The sequence below is a fragment of the Armigeres subalbatus genome, chromosome 1 (genome assembly GCF_024139115.2).
Source record: "Armigeres subalbatus isolate Guangzhou_Male chromosome 1, GZ_Asu_2, whole genome shotgun sequence".
Classification (NCBI taxonomy): Eukaryota; Metazoa; Arthropoda; class Insecta; order Diptera; family Culicidae; genus Armigeres; species Armigeres subalbatus.
The window spans coordinates 86,739,589-86,763,498 of record NC_085139.1 but is presented as its reverse complement, the minus strand read 5'-3'; the positions used below and the strand labels follow the sequence as shown (position 1 = coordinate 86,763,498).

General features: G+C 39.0%; 1 protein-coding gene across 1 annotated transcript in view; it reads left to right on the top strand.

The window, feature by feature from the left end:
* LOC134206327 (uncharacterized) overlaps positions 1-23,910 on the top strand; it is a 380,581-nt gene that overhangs the window by 139,691 nt on the left and 216,980 nt on the right. Inside the window, exon 3 of the mRNA XM_062682026.1 lies at positions 20,501-20,548. Coding sequence (XP_062538010.1) covers positions 20,501-20,548 — 48 coding nt within the window. The remainder of the gene's footprint in view (positions 1-20,500; positions 20,549-23,910) is intronic.

Sequence of the window (23,910 nt, the reverse complement as noted above, 5' to 3'; positions counted from 1 at the left end):
TGTCAGGGCTGTTTAGCGTCCCACCTAACACCAGGACTTGGGCTTGTGCGCTTTGAGCGGCACACGGTCGCTTTGGTGGGGCCTACTTGCGGATACATGCAGCTTTTTATAGGAATTTAACAGGGCCTATTGTCAAACTCCATCATATCCTTGGCAAGCCCCGTAACTCGCAGATGGCCTGGGGAGGGGTCGTCAAGCCCTTGGACATAGTCCCTGCTGCTCCCTGCTGCTTCCTTGTACCGACCTCTATTCGATCGGGTACCCGACACCAACATCCGGCTTCTGGCAACGTTCTTTTCATCTGTCACTCTCTGACACTCCACTTCGAACCAACCCATCCTGGGTCGCCTGGGTCGATACTCCTTCCGCCGACAATGGCTGGATATTGTAACGCATCGTTCGGTATGATCTTTCGTTGGATACAGTTGACAACCGTGATCGAATTTTACTGACAACGAGGTAGTGATCAGAGTCTTCACGCTTCACACTTCCCAAATCTCACACCTCACTTATCACTTCTCATTTCTCCTTTCTCACTTTTCACTTCTCACTTGGCACATCTTACTTCTCATTCTTCACTTTATACTTCTCCCTTCTCGCTTCACAGCTCTCGTTTCTAATTTCTCAGTTCTTCTCATTATTTACTTCTTACTCCTCACTTGACACTTTACACTACCATCTTCACAGTTCTCATTTTTCACTTCGTACTTCTCACTTATCGTATCTAATTTCTCATTTCTTACTGCTCTCTTCTCACTCTCATTTCTCACTTGTTGCTTCTCACTTACCGCTTCTCATTTATCACTTCACGCTTTTCACTTCTTCCTTCAAACATTTTTATCTCATTACACACTTCTTACTATTACTTTTCGACTCTTACTTGTGACTGCTAATTTCTTCCTTCTTACTTCTCGCTTCTCACTTCTTAATTCTCACTTCAAACTTCTCACTTTTTCTTCTTGCTTCTCACATCTAAAAATTACTTCCCATTTCTCACATCTCACATATTATTTCTCATTTATCACTTGCCATTTCTTACTATTCTCTTCTCGCTTCACACTTCTCACTTCTCTGTGAGAATGTAACGGATCAAAGCATTTCCTGCACTGCAGTAGGAATACACGGTGATTTGAGCACCTTTTAATTCATCTTGAACAATCCAAAACATGCAGCTGAGTGTAGATGAATATTGTATCTATTATTCTGTTGGTCGAAGTTGGGCGTATTCGGAATCCGTCAGTTAAAAATCGTTTCAAGGTGTTAGGCCATTTGACCTAATCCTCAGGTTACGAGTAGTGAAGAGTGAGAAATGAGAAGTGAGTAATGAGTAGTAGAAAGTAAAAAATGGAAAGAGAAAAGTAAACTGAGAACAGAGAACTTCCTCTTTCTTCCTTCTTCTGTCCTCCTTTATTCTTCCTTCTTCCTTCTTCCCTTTTCCTTATTATTCTATCCTTCTTCCTTCGTCCTTTCTCTTCCTTTTTCCTTCTTCCTTCTTTCTTTTTCTCTATTCCTTCTTCCTTTTTCATTATTCCTCCTTCCTTTTTCCTTCTTCCTTATTTCTTTTTCCTCCTTCCCTCTTTTTTGTCTTCTTGTTCATTCAAAGATGATCTTGCTTCGTGTTGGTTGCTATTCGTTATTTTACTTAACAATTCTCACCTATCACATCTTACTTCTTACCAATAACTTCACACTAACCACTTCTCATTTGTCACTTCTTGCTTCCCACTACAAATACTTCATAGTTCTCACTACTAACTTCTCATTTCCCGGGTAGAAGCTGTGATATTGATAACAAAACATAATATTAACTTGTTTGAAAGAAGTTTTTACTCTTAAAAAAAACAAAAAAGAAAAATAACAAAAAATGCACCGAAATATCATAAAAATATCAGGTTTTGCTATTAATAATAACAAACTAATAGCAAAACCTGATATTATTGTGATATTTCAGCGCAAATTTTTGTTATTTTTGCTTGTTATTTTTACTCTTATTTCGAACAAGTTCATATCATGTTTTGTTATCAATATCACGTTTTACTGTTAATGAGCTATTTTCGTCTACCCGGGTTCACACACTTCACACGTATTTCAACTATTCGGCAAGTGATGAATTTCCTTTTTTCAAAAATCACTATAATAAAGTTAAAAAAATCTATTCCGCCAAACGACATTTGGCCAAATGACCCAAACCCTTTTAAACTTTGCTTTTGCCGAACTTTATCACTACATAATAATATAATATATAATATCATCACATCACATCATCACTGTAGCGATTTAAAAGCTGTGAACGGGAATTATGTAACAGTGTAAGATGATTCACACAACTATTATTAAAACTACATGGCTATTTGTTAACCGGATCAATGTGGACGGTATTCAAGACTATGCATTATTTTAATCGTCAGAAATATCTGAGTTCTACCTCGAACCATTATGTCTTTTCGATTCCAATCCGTATTCTCCGTATAGGCTTCATTAAAGCAAATTCCGGTATCAAATCTAGCTGCAGAAATAGATTTGAATTAATATCCACCTAAAAGTAAAAAAATACGTATTAGGGAAGATCCATTAATTACAACGCAAAAAATGGTAATTTACGACCTCCCGTTCCTTTATGTCATTCTTTTTGTACGAAGTTTATACAATTTTTGTATTGAATTGTCACACTTCGGGCAACCCCCCTAACGTAATCGATGGATGCTCCCTTAAATATTCGTCACACACATCTGAAAGAAAACCATTAGGTTTTCTTACCCCATTCCTGGCCAAATTACCTATTCGGCCAAATGATGTTCAGCCTAATGAACTGTTCGGTCGAATGGTATATTCAGCTAAACAATTATCGGCCTAGTGGCTCTCGGCCAAATGGAACTCGGCCGAATCATTTTTTATCAAACGGCCCCTCCCTTATAAAAAAAATGTCTTAGTGCTGTTTCGAGTAATCAGGATGTGGTAAATAAATAAATGAATAAATTAAACTAAAGAAAAATAAACAAAACTTGCCTAAAATTTTATCTATTATAATAACGGCGCCCTCAAATATGATTCCACGTTATTCAGTACCGGTTGCATGGATTTTACGCAAACGAGCATATCTTGAGGAGTAAGACGTCAAATGACCTATTCGGCTAAATGTCCTTTTGGACCAAATGACCCATTCGACCCTATGACCAGGTCGGCTAATTGACTTTCGGCCAGATGGGTTTCGGCCTAATGGTTTATTCGGCTAGTGGCATTCGGCCGAATAAGATGACCTTTCCCTTTTTTAAGTGACATTCGTAACTTTTTATGAATAAAAATAATTTAAACCATTATCTCAGGTTCGTTACCCCTACGTGGCTTTGGCTTGCCGTGGAAGGTAGAACCAGAGGCGTCCTCCCATCGCCCCGAACCAGACTTCGCTTTCACAGAGGTGTGAAGCAACAGAGTAAATGTGGGTCCCGGGTGCCAACCATGGCACCTTGTTCTTTTGGTGACATCCCACTGCCGTAGAGAAAGTTTCGCACGCCCACCCAGGCCCGGTCGAGGAGAATGGAGATTACACGCGTATAATTTCGTAATAGCGTTGCTCGACACGATCCGCCCGTACTCACAAGTGAAGTCAAGCAGGAAACAGTCGTCCACATGTCCGTATATATTTTTTTTCTGCCATTTGGCCGCCGCCCAGTGGGATCAGGATCTGCGACACTGCGGCAAAACGGATGGGAAGTGGATACTTGCAACCGATCTGGGCGTTGATAATTCCCATACGGTTTCCATTGTGTGGCTGACGATGGTCGATTGCTTTCGGTTGGAATTGAACCAAAACATTTTAGGTACGCAATAAATGGGCGTAGAAAGAGTGGACGGCATCGTACATATGATTACACAATTTGGAACAACGGAATAATAGTTGAAAAATGATTTATTTGTACTGATTCCTTCGAAAATTTCTCCACGAAATATCCCAGAAATTCCTCCATGAACTATTCTGGAAATTCTTCCACTTTATTAGTTTCGAGGGAAGGTTTACCGGAATTCCCTTGGAAATTTATACAGAGATTACTTTGAAAATTTCTTGGGGTGTCCCTTCGAAAACTTCCATCAGATTCGGAGGGCTCTTCATGAAATAGGTACATATGTCGAAAATTCCTTCAGCAGCTCTTTGAGAAAATCCTTTATAAAAACTTTCAACTTTCACTTTCAGTTTTTTTTTCAAAAATTTCCAGTCGCCCTTAGGAAATTTTTCTCGGAATTACTTTAGAATTTCTTCCAGAAGTTATTTTGGAAATTCATCATTCCTCTAAACCTCCATGATTCGCTTCGGTGCTGTATTTCAAGAAAGCTTCAGTAATTAGTTTAGAAGTAGAGAATTCCAGGAGTAATTTAAAGGACATTTCAGAAGCAATTTTGATTTAAAAGACAATTCAGAAGATGTAATTTCAAGAGGAATTCAAGAATTCACTCCTTGGAAATTTTTCAAAACTCTAGAAATCGAAAAAAAATTACTAATTGGTGCTATTTAATGCTCACAGATTTTAATCTTTGTCGAGGATAAAACACACTATAATTTGCATCATTTGATGTTGAGTGCTTTTTTTTACTTCGTTACCGTATCGATTGTTTTATTATATCAAAATCACTGGCGGAGCCAGACGTGAAACACCATTCGTTGCAAGCACGCTACAATACTCAAAGACAACGTGCTTGCGCCAATCGGTGTACCATCTACTAACATTGGTTGGCGCAGTCAGTGATCTAGATAGAAGAGAGCAGTTTAAGTTAAAACTTTTATTTAAATCTCACAAATGCTGTTTAATGTTTTGAAAAATTTATTCCGGCTTTGATGGGAAGATCTTTCCAAGTGGAAAAAAATGCAATAATAAAGGGATTAATAAAATATTTCAACTGTTATCTGTTTGACCTAAAAAGAGAAAGGTCAGTCTTCTTATCTACAACAATGGCTTGTTGCTTCTATCGAACTGATCCCAAAACTGCCGAGCTTTCTAAGGTAGGTTTGACCGTTATGCGTTGAGATTCGAAAGATTGCAAAAAGTTTTCCGTTTTATTACGTTTTGAGTAGATACTCTACTATCTCGGCGAAGCTGCGTTGATAAAGTTGTGCCTCTGCACACTGTATCCATCGCAAGAAGGAGTTCTCCCATTGTAGCTCCGGTCCTTTTGGTAAATTAGGCGAGAAGCCCGTCCAAGGGAGCACATATCCTATTTCAAATTTCGTTTCCCACTTTCGCAATCGAATTCAGCTACAGGTGGATCGGTGAAATTGAATTACGGAAGGGGAACACTCTTCGTTGGCGAAGCTCGCTCCATTTTCCGTACAAACCCGAGTACATGACAAACTCTCATAATCTTATCAATTTGCGAAGCAATTTAAGTTTATGTTGGCTCACAGGGGAGAGTATGTTACATGCTTATTGTATTTTAATTGCGCTGGAATAATCATGCTTGAATTGATTAAATTGACTGCGTAAGCTGGTGGTTCCGAGAGATACCATCCTTATTGAGCGAGCCCAAAACTAAGGGATGAATGGAGGAGGGAGAGCGTTTGCCAGTTACGAATAACTCAAGTCTATTTATTACGCAGACCACATTTCCAAGTCGTATAAGTTGATCAATGAAAGAGTAAAATAAAAGCGCTCCAAAGAAAATTTAAAAAATATCAATTCCGGAATCAAGTGAAATCCATTCAATTTAGGTAACGCTCAAATGGGTGGAAGTGGTTGAGTCTTGAAACCGCGCTACATAACCTCGTGTATTTCTTTTATTGCCGTAGTGGATATTAGGAAGGATGACCTCATGATATACGAATGCAAAAATGGTAACCTGGCTTAGGAACTTCGCAGTTAACTTTCATAATGCATTAGGGGCCATCCACAAAGTACGTCACGCTCTTGGGGGGGAGGGGGGTTTCCGAGCAGCGTGACGACTCATACAAAAAATTTAGAGTTTTAATACAAAAAGTGTGACGAAGGGGAGGGTTGGTTGAAAATCGCCATTTTTTGCGTGACGTACTTTATGGATCTTCCCTTAGAAAAAAAGTTACACATTGTGCATTGGGGTCCATTTGGACCCAAGATTTCATCTCAATCACAAAAACTCAAATTTCAACCGATTTTCGATCTTTAGGCACCAAACGAAAGCCGAAAATAACAAGCCCACGGGGTGATTCATTCAAATTGGCCACTCTAGTCCCCGGGGAACCTGTGCTAAAGAGGTACTGTTTGAGCTTCTCAATTTGGCACCAAATTTTCGAGTTGCGTGTTATGAAACATAAAATTGCTTGCAAATATGTGCTCTGATGATTCTAACTGTATTTGCTATATTGTATATGCCATTTCTGGGCAAATTTATCCCTCGAACGGTCATCGGAAAGCCCTCTGGAAGATCCGGAACATCCGTAAAAATGGCCAATTCTAAAAGTTCATCCCAGAGCTTCGCGATTTTTTGGTTACCATTCATTCTGGCAAATTGTGGGTGCAATCAATAGTTGAAGCCTTCTGTGACCTACAAATGTCCCAGAAAAGGTCCTCCGGAAGATCCGGAACATCCGTAAAATGGCCAATTCCAAAAGTTCGTTAAACCATTCATTCTGGAAAATTGTGGGTGCTATCAATAGGAAAAGTCTTCTGTGGCCCCCAAATATCCCAGAAACGGTCCTCCGGAGGATCCGGAACACCGGTAAAAGTGGCCAATTCCAAAATTTCATTCAAGAGCTTCGCGATGTTTTTAAAACCATTCTTTCTGGCAAATTGTGGGTGCAATCAATAGTTGAAACCTTCTGTGACTTACAAATGTCCCAGAAATGGTCCTCCGGAAGATCCAGAACATCCGTAAAATGGCCAATTCTAAAAGTTTATCCTAGAGCTTCGCGATGTTTTTAAAACCATTCATTCTGGCAAATTGTGGGGGCAATCAATAGTAAATGTCTTCTGTGACCTCCAAATTCCCCAGAAATGGTTCTCCGGAAGATCGGGAACATCCGTTAAATGGCCAATTCTAAAAGTTAATCCCAGAGCTTTGCGATTTTTTCGGAACATCCGTAAAAATGATCAATTTCAAAAGGTAATCCCCGAGATTCGCATTATTTCGTTATCATCCATCCTGACGAATAATGGATGCAATCAGTAGTGAAAGTCTTCAGTGATCCAAAAAGCTCACGAAACGATCATCCGAAAGATCCGGACCATACGTAAAAGTGGTTCATTTCAAAAATACGTCTCAGAGCTTTTTTCAATTCATTGATAACCGAATTTCCAGTGCAATCAATTGTGCAAGTCTTCTGCGACCCGCAAATGCTCCCGAAAGGGGCCGATACCACAAAATCATTCCAGAGCATTCCTATTTTTTTCGTAACCATCCATACGGGCAAATTGTGTACGCAATAAATTGTTTCAGTCTTCTGAGATGACCACAAACGGCCCTCCGGGAAATCCGAAACATTCGTAAAAGTGGCCAATTGCAAAAGTTCATCTCAAAGCAAATTTCGAAACTGTTTATATCATCGAATGGATAATGCAATCAATAGTGAAAGTCTATTGTGGCCCGAAATGACCACAATACGGTCCTCAAGAAACCCGAAACATCCGTAAAATAGTTTAATTCTAAAATTTGATCCCAGACCTGAGCATTTTTGTTAGCATTCACGAAGTAACGGTGAATTATATGCGGAGTAAATAGTGAAAGTCCTCTGTGACCTACCAAAAGTTAATCACATTCGATTTTTAGACCAGAGCTTCCCAAACTTTTGGGTATGCGACCCACCTAGCAAAATTCTATATGTCTCGCGACCCACCTATGAAAAAATACATTTTATCAAGTAGTATTAAGCATTAATTGAAACAGAATGTCTTCTGTTTCGGCTTCTTCCACATGAAAAATATTCACGTTAGCTTACATGTACAAATGCAAAAAATGACGAACATGATATTGTTTGTCAAAATGTTAGCGTTTTTATTTTACTGCATTAAGGGGACAGCTTTAAGGCATAAATGTTTTTTTAAAATAGCGTGGTGATGAATATTTAAAATAAAATTCGGTTTGAAATTATGTTCCTGACAAAAATGACCAAAAGGTTCGGCATCCAAGCTGCAATTAATATTTGTTCTACGCGACCCACCAACAATCCGCTCGCGACCCCCCTGGGGGTCGGGACCCTGATTTGGGAAACCATGTTTTAGACATTAACATTAACATTGTTAACGGCTCCGGTTCTCAGGGAAATTTGGGACATCCGCTAAAATTATGAATCCCAGAAGTTTGTCCCACAGCTCCACATTTTATTTCGAAAACATCCATAGCGGAGAAGTGATTGTGAAATCAATAGGGGAAGGTGGGGAGACTTGATCCCCGGGGAGACTTGATCACCCCTATTTTATCGAGAACTAAAGTAGTTTTGTTCTAGCGTATTTTAAAGTATAGAACCTCTAGACAAATAACCTTTATGTGGTGAGTTGTTTTCTGGATTGACAAACCTTATTCATTCTGCAGGCCGGTTTGTGTGTTTTGACTTTCCCAAAGATTTGTTTATTGGCCACGCAAAATTTGAACAACTTTTCATTACAATGACGAAATGCTTTCGTTTTTTCACAGCATACAAACCCATAAATTTGCTCAATGATCTGTACTGATGACAATGTCAACATTCCATCAAAGTTTTAGAATATTTGGATTTGAAGTTATTGCCTCAATATGAGGACACTTGATCCCCCATTAGTTTATTTATTTTATTTCGTCAACCAACGTAAACTAGCACATATAAATATACATGTTTGGTTTTGTAATGCTATAGTATGATTAAATAATAGTTTTTTTTAGTAAAGTGATGTATAATTTTGATTTTGAATTTATATTGCTGAATTTGTAATATTTGTTCTTTGAAAATATTGTCTGTTGTTATGCCGAGACATTGTTAAGTCAATAGTTTTGCAGTGTTGATTGTAAACAGCCATCATTCGGTTGAGAGTGGTTGGTTAAAAATAATGTTTTATGTCGAAGTAGCCGAGAAGGTATGTAAAAATAAAATTTCGATAATTCTTAGAGAGTCTGTGTGGAAATCGCGTATGTTTATTTATTCTTGGTTGTGATGCATCGGAAATCAGAGAATGGGATCAAGTCAACCCAGTCTCCCCTAGTTTGAATTTTCTAGGACGTATGAATGTGCACAAAACCGTTCTCCGGGAGATCAGGAATATCAGTGAAAATGGTCAATTCCAAAAGTTCATTCCACAGTTTTGCTAATTTTCGCTTTCATTCATATGGGTGAATTATGTACGCAATCAATAGCAAAATCCTCCGTGATATGCAATGACAATAATAAAAGTCGAGTCAAGTACGAGACCTTACTGTTAAGGTCGAAATACGTATCTGCAAAACACATAGTGGAATCAAATCAATTGGTGGAATCAAAAGGAATTGTACAAACTCGTCTGATGACAAGTAATGACATTCCACTGATAGCTCAAAATAATTTTCTTATCACTAATTAAAATTCCTTCATAAAATCCGGAACATCCGTAAAAGACGCCAAATCCAACAGTTAGCGTAACAGATCATCATTAGCCAGCGACGGCGGCGTGGTGGCGTTCCTCGTTGAATTACTCCGAAGCTTCTGCAGAAGCTCCTCTGGAAGTTATTCAAGAACATCCTCCGGAAGTTCGTTCAGAAGTTCATTCGGTAATCCCTTCGGAAGCTCATCAAGTAATCCCTCGGAAAGTTCCTAGAGGCATTCTTCTGAGTATTCTGCGAGTTCTACCGCAAATCTCTCCAGAAGTTCATCAAGTAATTCCTCGGGGAGCTGCCTCGGGAGCTCCACCGAATTTCTTCCGGAAGTTCATCCAGAAATTCTCAACGAGGTATGAATCCGGAAGTTCCTCCGTGAATTTTTTTTTCAAATTGGCCACATTCACGGATGTTCCGGATCATCCGGAGTACCATTACCGTACAGTACCGAAAACTTTTATTATTGATTGCAAACACAATTCGCCAGGATAGGTGGTTACGAAAAAATCGCGATGTTCTGAGATATTCTTTTGGAATTGATCACTTTTACGAATGAACTGGATCTTCCGGAGGACCGTTTCTTAAGCACTTGGAGGTCACAGAGAATTTTTCCCTATTAATTTGCCAGAATGAAAGGCTACGAAAAAAATTACCGTGCAAAAGTTTTGGAATTGTTGTTGTGAAGGGTTGTTTCTTCGACATTTGTAGACCACAAAAAATTTTCACCATTGATTGCACCCACAATTCACCAGAATGGATGGTTACGAAAAAATTGCTAGGCTCTGGGGTGAACTTTTGGAATGGCCACTTTCACGGATGATCCGTATCTTCTGGAGGACCGTTTTTGTGGCATTTCGGAGGTCACAGAAGATTTTCATTATTGATTGCATCCACAATTTGCCAGAATATATTATTATGAAAAAAATACAAAGCTCTGGAACGAAATTTTGGAATTAGCCACGGATGTTCCAGATTTACCGAAGGACCGTTTCTAGGGCATTTAGGGGTCACTGAAGACTTTCACTATTGATTGCCCCACAATATGCCAGAATGGATGCTTACAAAAAAACACGAAGCTCTGGGATGAACCTTTGGATTTGGCCATTTTACGGATGTTCCGGATCTTCCGAAGAACCATTTCTGGGGCATTTGGAGGTCACAGAAGATATTTACTATTGATTGCACCCACAATTTGCCAGTATGAACGGTTTTTGAAAAATCGCGAAACTCTACACACTTAAAATAAATCGCAGATTTCTGTGAAATTTCACCGAAATCTCAACAGCAGAACTGTTCGGTAAAAATTTTACAGATTTTTTGGTAGTTTTGACAGTTGAACAAAGGAAAATACCGCAGAAAATCGGTGAAATAATTACCGAACAAATCTGCTGTTGAGATTTCGGTGAATTGAAGCAAAATTCACCGAAATCTGTGAAATGATTTAAGTGTATAGGATGAACTTTTAGAATTGACCATTTTACGGATGTTTCGGATCTTCCGGAGGACCGTTTCTGGGACATTTGTAGGTAACAGAAGGCTTTAACTATTGATTGCACCCACAATTTACCAGAATGAATGATTACCAAAAAATCGCGAAGCTCAGGGATGAACTTTTAGAATTGGCCAATTTTACGGATGTTCCGGATCTTCCAGAGGGCTTTCCGATGACCGCTTGAGGGATAAATTTGCCCAGAAATGGCATATACAATATAGCAAATACAGTTGGGATCATTAGAGCACATATTTGCAAGCAATTTTATGTTTAATAACACGAAACTCGAAAATTTGGTGCCAAATTGAGAAGCTCAAATAGTACCTCTTTAGCACAGGTTCCCCGGGGACTAGAGTGGTCAATTTGGATGAATCGCCCCGTGGGCTTGTTATTGGAACCTACAGCTTTCGTTTGGTGCCTAAAGATCGAAAATCGGTTGAAATTTGAGTTTTTGTGATCGTGATGAAATCTTGGGTCCAAACGGACCCCAATGCACAATGTGTCACTTTTTTTGTGGCGCCTCTCCTAGATGTCGCTGGAAGCTGATTTTCTCAGGGAACCTTAATTTCCGAAAGTTAGGAAAAGTCAGAATTTTTCAGATTTTTATCTCGTTGCGTTACAAAGTTAAGGTACACCGGGGCAAGTTGAAATGCGGGGTAAGTTGAAACGGAAGCTGTAATTTGGATTGGAAATTACCCAATGCCCTGATTATTTTTTACAACAAACTACTCCCCTGAACGCACCTTCTGACTACCATTCCCGGAAGATTGCAGCTACAAAAACGCAACCCCTGCCTATGTTTACTTTTTGACGTGCCAATAAAACAGGTCTCAAAATGATGTTTGGAAGAGTGTTTTCATCAAATTTTCACGGTAGGTAATCATTCAATGTTGAACAAGCATAATGATTATAAAAAATCGATGGGAGATCCGTTTTAATTTTTGTATTTCGGTCGTTTGAAATTGCTCCGCAATTCAAACCCATCGGGGCAAATAGAAATGTGTGGTGCGGGGCAAGTTGAAACAACGATTCAAAACGTCTCCCTCGCACGCAATTTTTTTTTTTTTTCTAAAATTCAACATGGTCTGTTATACATTCGGAATACATAAATTTATAAAAAGGTCCAAACTGCTAAAAATAAATTTAATGAATTTCCGCCCATCCCGTCATGAATGCAACCATCCTACAGTCTCGACCAAAAAATTAAATGAAAAGGGGTCATGTTAAAACCGTATGGTCTAGTTTTGAGATTCTTAATCTACTTTTTCTCGTAGTCAGCACTGGCTCTCAAAAAAATAAAACAAAGAGCATGTAAACATATCGTTAATTACACCTTTCACTTATTCAGCCCACTCATTCTCCAATCGAAGAGTTTATGAGATATACACTGGTTAATTAATGTGAATTTATTAAAAAGCCACAATCGAATTTATCAAGCGTACAATTCAAGTGAACCAAATAATGAACCATCCTGAAAAGTAATCCGAGTGGTCACCAGTAGGAGATAATCAATCTTACAAATTTCCAGCGTAGTGCGTTCTCTAGAATTTGGTCCCTGAAAATTACTCTTGTGACTTTGTTCCTTATTCTGCCCTTATTCTCAGAAGTGTCCCATGTTCAGAAAAATATATTAAGCTTTTAGTGGAATGTATTAAACCGTCTAAGACGAATTAAGTACTGTCCATTTAATTCCACCAGTTAATTTTCGTTATCTTTGCAGATACGTATTTCGACCACAACTGTGTGGTCGAAATACGTATCTGCAAAGATAACGAAAATTAACTGGTGGAATTAAATGGACAGTACTTAATTCGTCTTAGACGGTCCCATGTCAGTTTTTTCCGACTTGAGTAATTTGCCGTTGAATTTTTCAAACATGTTTTGCATGAAAAAATACAAAAAAATCAAAGAAATTGAAAAAAAATCAATCTTTCCACAAATGTTACATAATATTCTTTATTTATATTAATATATACATGAGACAATGGAATGGACTATATTTAAGTTTATTTTTTGAGTAAAAGAGTATCAATATCTGGAATGTGCCTTTTATGCGAGTAAGTATCAAGATGAGGCAACACAATTTGGGATTTGGTTTTCAAATTTTTAGAACAAAGCCTACTATGTTATCAGTTTTTCTTAAACAGGAGACAATTTTAAGCTAATTTCTGGAAAGAAAATCAAAATCGTCAAAAAATTACATGGTACTCTTATGCGAATTTAGTCACCTTTACAACCTCGTGCATCTTGAGTCTCACTGAGTACATATATTGTGATTTTAATACGGAAAAATTAGTTTGTGTCTGTATGAAGCGCAGTGTTTCAACTTGCCCCGATACGCGGGGCAAGTTGAAACGATGCACATAAAAAAGTAATTTCAGTATACAAAATATTTATAAAAAAGTTTGCTGAGGTTGCTTATTTTTTATGTATAATCTTTGGCCCGAACTAGCAAACACCGCAAACGGATTCAAAATTTATCAAAGAGCGATTTTTTCATAGCACTTCAAAGTTCAACTTTGAAAAAACCGTTTCAACTTGCCCCGGTGTACCTTACAGCGGTGTTTATGGTGTGCTTGGGTCGAAATGGACCCCAATGCACTAGGAAGGTTAATGACTGTGGAAGTGATCAATGCGAGGCGGCTCTATCCCAGTGTGGGGATGTAATGCCAATAAGAAGAAGAAGAAGTTGGTACAGAAACTCCCAACAAAGCAAGACAAATTTGTTCTTTCTTAGGACATTGGTGGCACGGTCAGTTGGTTTACGGTAGATGGTCCATGTCGGAAGCCAAACTATTCCTCGAGCAAGATGTTGAGATGAACGGCAGACTCAAGCAGCTGGCCTTTCAATCAGCTTGGATAACGCTGAGGGAAGGCTAATAACTCGATAGCTTTTAACAGAAGTGAAATTCTATCCAGACTTCCGTATCAGAATAACTCATCGAAAAGTGTTACATAATTAAATATGACCGAATTTGGTTTCATAAGAGTTTCTGTAATTTTTCTTTCACATGTGTGTTGCTTGGGTTATATAGCGAGTAATTGCTGTTTTGGATTGTAACCCAATTTGACGCAACACAAAACCGAGACACTGAAGACTATCATAATGTTAATCTGAAAATGTGTATCGTACACGCTTAAAATCAATAACACAGATATATGTTTGCTTCACACAAAACGGACCTAATGCAGAACAGCACCTAGATGAGCGACAGTTACACAGCCACATAAATAGCTCGTGTGGTTTTATTGAAGATTGGATTTCAATACTTTCAACAGTATTTGGTTCCTCATGAAACAAGGAATCTGTACAAACGTTTACATATTAAAAAGGACCGTTATCACGACCGTACTTTTGCGGAACAAAGAAGAAGAAGAATAAGACTGACATGCACTGTGCGAAAAAGAATCTATGACAAAAGGTCGAAGGACAAAAGGTCGAAAGACAAAAGGTCGAAGGACAAAAGGTCGAATGGACAAAAGGTCGAAGGGACGAAAGGTCGAAGGGACAAAAGGTCGAATGGACAAAAGGTCGACGGGACAAAATGTCGAAATGACAAAGGGTCGAAATAACAAAATTGGTTAGAATTGAAAAGCCATAGTATTGAGAACAATACAAAGGAAAATTATGATGTAAGTACCGTCATCGGGGGTGACACTTGGCCAAATAAGGGTCAGGTTGGCCCATGTTTTCAACAAATTACAATGTCCTAATAATGGAATTTATGTATCTGGGCACAAGCAAAATGTAATATAAGACACCTATTTGAGCGATTCAGATAGCCGACCTACAGACTGTTCGGGAGAACGATGGCCCAATCTTGACTTGAACCCACAACCTCTAATTTTTACACAAAACTCTACCAATATGCAATATGCATAAGCACATTCATTCATTTATTTAGTTTACATCTAAACAGAAACCACTGAATCAACAATTTGACGTCACAATACACGGTTCGAGACCGCATCTCTCCATCTTCGAATGCGCCCCAAGCTCGCCAAGTCGTTTTGCACTTGGTCTGCCCACCTCGCTCGCTGTGCTCCACGCCGTCTCGTGCCTGCCGGATCGGAAACGAACACCATCTTTGCAGGGTTGTTGTCCGGAAATCTTGAAACACTTCCTGCCCATCGTACCCTTCCGGCTTTAGCTACCTTCTGGAAACTGGGTTCGCCGTAGAGCTGGGCTAGCTCGTGGTTCATTTTTCGCCGCCACACACCGTCTTTTTGTACACCGCCAAAACTGGTCCTAAGCACCCGTCTCTCGAATACTCGGAGTGCTTGCATATGCACAATCATGATTAAATCCTGGAACACTCATGCAGGATCGTTCATGCTGTGTATCATGAGAGAGATTTGTTCGTTAATGTTGTACAAAATACAACATCACCATGTTTGAGTGTTAATTAAAAGGATTCGTACGGCTGAATCACCGAATAATGTGCATAATGTAAACTGTTATGTACGGCTTAAGGCCAGTCTTTGTGTACATGCTTCAGTGTTTATTTCTTATTTAAAGCCAATAACGACGCACTGAGGAGTATTTCAGCACAAATCCTGGCCAAAAGTCAAAAACAAAAATTTTAGATATTTCTATATTATTTTTCGTTTTTGAACTCTCAAATAGTAATACTAATTTGCCAAGGGATTTTTGAAACAATATTGTTTACTTGTAAGCAATGCTGACTGTCAAAACTTTACCATAATTTTAATGTGTAGTTGAATCACAATTGTGCATAAAAATGGTTATTAGTGATTTTGAAGATGAAAATCAATATAAATATCAATGATGAAAGTGTGTTAAACATTTCCAAGCATGATGAGGAGTGAAAAATGAATTTGACACACATTTATACAAGAGACTGACAATCTTCTGTATCTCCATGATCGACATCGGAATGTAATGTATAGGAATGTATAGGAAGTCGCGTTGGCGAAATAATTAATTATACGACACTGATTCAAAGATACCAAAACCAACGTATTTCACTCAAACATGCACTCGAAGCGACACGTGTTACAAGAGTACGATCTAACAAGTACTAATTATTCAGCTTCATCGTCCCGAGAACTAATCAAAATCATACAATGCTCGCCCTGGCTGCTGTATATTCACTGTAAATTGGTTAAAGAACTGCCCATGAAATAAAGAAGGAGAAATCTCTGGGAAATGTAATAGGGTTTCTTACCCCATTCCCGGCCTAACATGCGTACGACTGCATTATTCAATTGATATTTATGACAGGAAGCAACTTTTCCTGAATTTTGTGGGCTGTATAATACTGCATTGGGGTTCACTTCTGCTTAAAAAATAGCTATTCGTGCTAAATATCGTTCAAAAAAGCTTTTATTTGATTTAAATTAACGAGGTGCAGCACTCATTTCAGTCCTAGCGATTTCCATTCGGCATATCATAAAACCAGTTCCCGGCCTTAGCAAAATTTTACTCAATCTCTCAGCATTTTTCTCTCATTCTCTCTCGGGACGGTAGAGAATGCGACGTAAACAAAAATATGCACGTTCTACGACAACAAGATGCCAGATGGTATCATTCATAATCATTTTTATTTGGTTGAGAAGATATATTTACTCATCCAATTTTTTTCCAAATACTTAAAAACAATATTTTTTTCACCTTTTGAAATCGAGAAAATTATAAATAACATGATAGCGTCAACGTATTAGACAGTTTTCCTATTAACGATGAAGGATCATTTTCATTCTCCTGGCCTTTTGGCAGCACGGTGCGGCTAGAAGTTTTTGGGCCGAGGTGATTTTTTGTTCGGTTTGAGAATATATTTTTTAATGTATTCTAATTATGTTTATATAAGTTCTAGTGATACGTTCTAGTGATTAGATTGAAGTGCGTGTGTTAAGCATTATGGTGTGTTGATTAAAAGCTTGAAGCAATGATTGTAACGAGCACTAGGACGATTTTCAGGTAGGTGTTTATTTGATGATACCGTTTTGTAAAAGTGGAAAGAATCACTCCGGCTCAGTGGTGTGGCATCGGAGAGCGAGATTTTGAAATCTACATTTTTATTTTCTACAATTGGATCAATTAGGAGTAAAACAAGTGATTGAAAAATATTGAGTATTGTGAAAAATAAATTGGAGACTTTTTTTAAATTATCAATCATAAACCTACGGCTTCCAAACAGTATGAATCATTAGTTTTCTGTGCAGTGAGCCGGGAACCGGGTCCATAGGCCCAAGTAGTGATTTACCCTAGCTAGATTTTTCTTCAGAAACATGTTTTCAAACTTGTCGCATGTATAGGGTTTCTTACCCCATTCCCGCCCTAACATGCGTACGACTGCATTATTTAATTGATATTTATGACAAGGAAAAACTTTTCCTGAAATTTGTGGGCCGTGTAATACTGCAATAGGGTTCACCTTTGTTGGAAAAACTCAAAGGTGCAGCCCAATCGGGTTGTACGCAAAGGTGACGTAGGACTACGTAGCTATATGAAATGGAGGGCATTTTTCATCATAATTTGTGTCAATTTATTAGCATTGTGCAAACTGCTCGGAGGTCAACCGAATCAAGAAACTGAAAGTAGCTCCCAGTTGGATGAACCAGCCGTGGAAAAGGAACGACTCATCGGCCGCATCGCCACTGAAGCCACTTGTCTATCTTTCAGTGGATATCATCAGAATCCTAGAAGACATTATGCTCACAAATGTCCGGAATAAAGGAAAAATAAGCAGAATCGGAGGTGGCGCGAAACCAAACACAAATATATTAATTTGCAGCGTTCGACTTCCGCCCGCGATGGAAGCGTACATGCATCGTTTTCTATAGCGCTGGTGGCAAAGTGAGCGGGACTTCAAGAATAAATTACAAACAGTCCTTTTCATGACTTAAACTTTTTATTCAAGAAGAGGTTTTGACCGTTGGGAAAATTGTTTACCCAGACAAACAGACTGTTCGGCTGTTTAAACGACAATGACGATTTTGGAAAGATTTATTGTTTTTATTAATGCGCCATTTGAAAAACTAAAGCAGCTAAACGACATTTTTCACTAAGGTGGCGTCTTCATCGATTTGACTGTCGTCGACGGAAAGTGAAATTTTCTGGTTCTTTGGTTTTGTTTCGTTAGTCATTGAAAATGATATCGATTTTTTTCCGGGTTACCATCGTTTGGCGATGACAGAAAGTTGCCCTTTGGTAGCACAACCACAAGCGCGACTTCCACCACACCACCAATTCCATTTGGTTTGAAAGGTTTTCCTTTGAAAGGCTAAGGCGCCTTCGTGCTGCTGTGTTCGCTCTGCGTAAAATAGGAATGGGCGATACCGATACTATGTATCGAGAATCGATATTTTCGCTCCGAATAATCGATATTTTGCATCGATTTTTTTAAGTTCGATATTTGACCGTATCGTTTTTTTGATGTGTGATTCGATGATCTGAAATAGGAAATCTTAAGTCTTCTATTTTTTTTGCTCGTGCTTTTAATTTTGACGAAATATCGATGTTTCAACGCGATATTTTTCGGCATCGATATTTCGATAATAAAAACATCGATTCGGCAGTATCGATATTTTTTCCGAAAAACACCCATTTCTAGCGTAAAATCTTGTTCAACCGCTCTCTGCGAAAACCTGATCAAAATGGCTCGCGCGCGCTGAAAAGCAGCTTTCTTGTATTCAATAAATTGAGCCCGTTAGCTCCGCCCCTTTGTGATCTGATATAGGTGTAAATATAATGTGAACTCATAACGATCAACGAAGGGGCGGGGCTAATGGAATTACTTCATTAGATATAAGAAAGCTGCTTTTCGTCGCGCGCGAGCCATTTTGATTGGGATTCCGCAGACAACGGACCGTTCCGAGAATGACAGATTCTGAAAATCCTATGAATTTTTTTCGCAAGATTCTGAATTTGGTTATGAGATGTTGGTTATCTAAGATGCGTATTGTTGCGAGGAATAACAACAGAAATTTGACTCAAGACGAAGTTTCTTCATATTACAAAACATTATCTCTTGGCATCTGTCTGTCCGAGCGACGTTCACCGATGGGTGGTTGCTGTAGATAGTTTCCACTGAGGTGGCGTCTTCATTGATTTTATACAAAAGCCACAATTTTATACAAAAGACGGTTGATCCGACTATCCGAAATAAACTTTTTTCAAAGTGCAAAACTCAATCGTAAATAGCGAATTTGATATCGCTTCGGAGGGAGATGATGTAGTAAATTTTAATGGATGGAATCACTAACAGCAACCAAGCTACCACGCCAAACCCGATGCCACCGAAACAGTCTATTTTCGCAATCTTTCTTTTCATAAAATGTTGGTCCTGAGAAGAACCAATTTTCTTTTCCCAATGCTCCTTTCCAACTAACTGACACCACAATTTGTAATAAATTTTCAGCATCGGCACTGGCGGTGCGGGATCGCCACAGTGCTATTTTTATGGTCAACCCTTTCTTCATATGAAATGCTGGTTCGTTGAGGTTGAATGATCTGCAGCAACACATCGAGCACCACCACCAATGCGATGGATTTCCTTTGAAAATGTTATTAGCGCCTCCGTGATGCTGTATTCGATCCGCTGCGATCGCTTTGATGCGTCTGCTCTGCGTGAAACCTTATTCAAACGGAGCCCTAGCAGCACACATGTTCTACTTAGGTTACTGCAACTCATATATGACCAGATTCGGTCTCAAACAAGTTGCTGCAACCATCTCTGTCTAACTTGTGCTGCTCGGGAGGATTAGGTCCAAACCCGCAAGTGATTGATTTTTGGTGTCTGTGCTAGTGACGCATGTACGTGATTGGTTGGTTGACCTATTTCTAAACATTTTATCAATTATCGATAATAAATAGTTAAAAATCAGTATTTTCAAATAAATACAAAAAAGCGTTGACTCATCCTTGATCGAATGGTCCAAAAAAATTGAATATCCATCGAGAAACGGCTTAGATATTAAAGTTTAAAGTCTATCATATTTTCGTGACGGTCCCCGATTTTCGCAATCGTAAAGTGTACCCCAATATAGAAAACACAGACGTCAATTGAATCGTTGCATCGGGGAAACTGGAGGAACGTCGCCCATGTCCGCGATACATCTTAAACAGGATTAGGAATAATAATTAGCGTTGGAAAATCATACTAAAAACGAGGTAACTTACACAGTACGCAGAAATACTTTCATTCTTGTTAGGCCTTTGGTCATACGTCGCCAGCTAGAACTCAACCAATTGGCCGCAACTGGGATCACTATCAAGAACTACTTTCACTGGATCTTTGAAAGTCACTTGATTTGGATCTCTGTTTTGGCCTCGGAACCGTATTTGTTAGTGAATTTTAGATTGGGGTTTATTATTTCATCATCATTTGTTTTTATATGTCGACTAGAACATTTATTAGCAAACTACTTGGAAGATCCTTTTGAAGGCGATTCGTTACCTAGTTCAATAAATTTCCATGTAAATCGTGCTGTAAAGAGCAATGTAAAAAATAGCTAACGGAATAACTTTATTTTCTTTTTCAGCCTCTGTCGGCAAGCAGATTAAAGGCGGATACCTTTTAAGATATAAAAGTAAGTATTTTCATATTTCTAAAAATAGAAGCACCGAACTGCGGACTCCCTGTTTTAGCCGTATACCTTCCAAGGCGAATCTTTTGTTATCAACACGCCGTAAATCTCCACCCAATTAATCACCCTCCGTAATTGATTCTTCCACCATACATCCATTTGGAACCCCATCTGAAAAAAAAAAGCAATTTACCATTTCATGAAACCCATATCCAGTTGATTGTTGGGAGGCAGCGAATCCATTTCTCCGGCTATTCACTTCGCAGAATCCCCCCGACTATCGCCATAAATCTTCCTTTGAAATTCCTGCCACGCACATATTGTACAAGTTATGTATGTGTGCGAGGCTCAAATTAATGACCAACCGTCTTCCCACACTGCCCCGTCGCGTCGGCGAAAACGCCTCGCAGCCTCTGTCGGTCCAAGGTGCAGAATGTCGCCCGACAGCAGCGCTCTCGTGTCAACTCCACATGTCGGGTGTCATCATTAATCACTAGTCCACGGCTTTCTGGCTCCCAGGGGCCACACGCCACGAGCGCCAGAGTTCATGGAGCCTCCCGGAAAAAGCTGTTGCATGTCGCACCTCATGGCGTGAGAAAGCTGCACCAACCAGCAGCAGTGACGACCATTTAGGACGCCACCGTTGCTTTCACGATGAGAAATGATACATTTGAACGATGATGCCCCGGTTTCGGTACCGTCATTCCACTACATTCTGTGAATTGAGAGATTATGTCTTCTAAAATGTGAATGGCGTCGAATCTTGAATACCATTTTATCATTTTTATTTTAATGAAGAAGTTTTTATTGCGGTTTAAATCAAGCTTTTCGTTAAACATTGAATGCTACTCTGACCAGTGAAAACCTAAACCAAAATTGAAACCAAAAGACAATATTGCCCCCATTCATGAAACGATTTATCGTTTCCAGCTTTAATCGCATTAAATTTAATGGCTGTGCGGGAATACTCAATGACAAATACTAAACACCCACAGCTTATTAAATCACGGAAATGGGCAAATCTCTGCCTCTCTCCTGATGAATTCTCGATCTGCAGCCAGCATTGTTGCTCGGAAAATTTATTCTAGTTTCTGGGGAAAGTATAAATCATGATGAAAGTAGTAAACGTCTACGTCACAAAAATTGGAAAGCGCTAGAAAAAAATTCTAACCCCTGAAAATAAAAATTGATGGTAGAAAAGATTTATATTTCCAAATACAAATCGTATTTTTCTGCTAAATGGTATTCCTTCAAATGACTTGTTCGAATGACGGCCTTTGTTGGAATAGCCTGATTCCACTTCTTCGGTCGGAGTGTGTCAAGGTCTGATGTCGGTAACATAAAATCCTAACACAATCCTTGATACTGGTAAAAAAGTTTTTCCAGCGTTCTCTCCTAACGGATTGCACTTCGGCGAACTGTGATGAAATATCGTACAAGGTGGTGTATTTCATCGAGGGTGGAAGGTCATGAACAAGCACACACAGAGAGAGGTGCCGAAATCAGCCTCTAATGTATTTTTTTGCGTCAAGAAAAATTCAGCACAGAGAAGGCGATCCCGTTCGATATCTATTAGTGGCGATAGAGGTGGCAGGGAACTTTTTCCCAAAAAATGAACTGCAGTGTGATAAGCATGATCGATCATTGCTGAGCTGCAAAAAGTGGTTTCCCTTATTGATCATAATCGAAAACAAAGAGGAGACTAATGATAGCTCCTGTAAATATTTGAAAATTTTCCAAACTTGAAGAAATTGAATATCTTCTGAAATCACACAATTATTTTCCCAGAAAGTAGAGTCTATGGATTTCACAAAAAATAGGACTTGAACTCTAACTAACTAAATAGCGTACACCATATCTCCTCAAGTATTCCATTACATTCAATCCCATTGAAAGTGGTGGAATTAAATCGATTAGTCGAGCTCATCCAGACTTGTAAAGGCATCCCTTATCAGATATCGTACCGAATTGAATATAAAATTCAAGTCCTCCATATTTCATAAACTTTCCCTTGAGAACTTCAAATTCATGACTTAATTTGCCTGAGTGCAGTACAGCATCGAGATTGATTGGAAAAATCGTTCGCTTCGAACTACAAATAAAAAAAAAACTTCATCCTCCCCATGGACCGTTGGGATAGAGCAACAGAAATTCATCAGCCGGTTTTATCGTGAGAATGGAAAAACAAAATCTGCCCGGAAGACAACTACCAAGCAAGCAAGGCAAGAAAATGGAAAAAGTTGTAATTGCAACTACACAGGTGAATAATGAAAAGACGTGTCGAGTTTGTCGGTTGGTAAGAGATGCGGCCAGTCAGCCTTCAGTGGCAGTAAAAGGTTCTTCCGGAGGATGCTCGGATGTTTTGAACATCCTAGGCAAAATATCTTGTTGAAACCACCTTCCTTCAAAGAAGCACTAAATTTAAGTAGATTGGATGTAAATTATTCAGATAATCGTATTGATTTAGAGGACTTTTCACTCTGAAAATCTGACAACGCCATTGCTGTGTGGCACAAATGACTTGCCAGAATTTAGACGAACGACGAAGATCCTATCATCTGTAGCTGAACTTTTTTCAATGGTAAACTGAAAGAAGCCCAATCTATAAAAAAAAACAGCAGTGGATCTAAAGCGCCCACCACGTAAAAGAATTGGCCTTCCTCTTTCTCATGGTGCCAATTAAAGGTGGTTGTTGGGAGAATGAGAGTATTTTTGATATCTGTGCAATTCAACATCGCACATATCAACCATCCATCATGTTTGCATTGCTTACAGTGGCGACTCACTTTGTGTGTAAGGTAGGATTGACTGACTTCGATTGTGTATCTTGTACGATGGCTGCTATGATCTGTCATATGACTGAGGAACAGGTACCTATGTTAGGCATGTTCATGTTTATGGGCCCCAATGGCATCCCTTATTTAATACTTAAAAAAATGTCTGGCAATCCACAGACAGAAAGGTGAGGCTGGCGCGAATCTATACCATTTGGTTAAAAGACGTTTCGTGGAAAAACATTTCGTCGAATAATATTTACTCGAAAGGAAATCCCACCCAAGGGACATTGGGTCGATTGACCATTTGATTAAATTACTCAAGAACACAGTTGGAAGTTGGAAGAGTACCACGATGGCAGTCAGTATGGCACCTGTCCGCTAACGTTCTTCCCCACTCCTCTCTCACCCTTCGCCCAGGAACATTCGAATGCTACGAACAGCGTCGAACAAAAATTCAATAGGTCGAAGGACAAAACGTCAAAGGTCAAAAGATCGAAAGGACAAAAGGTCGAAGGGTCGAAAGCTTGAAGAGACAAAAGGTCGAAACAAAAAAATCTTATTCAAAAGTTCAAAGGTCAAAACGGTCAA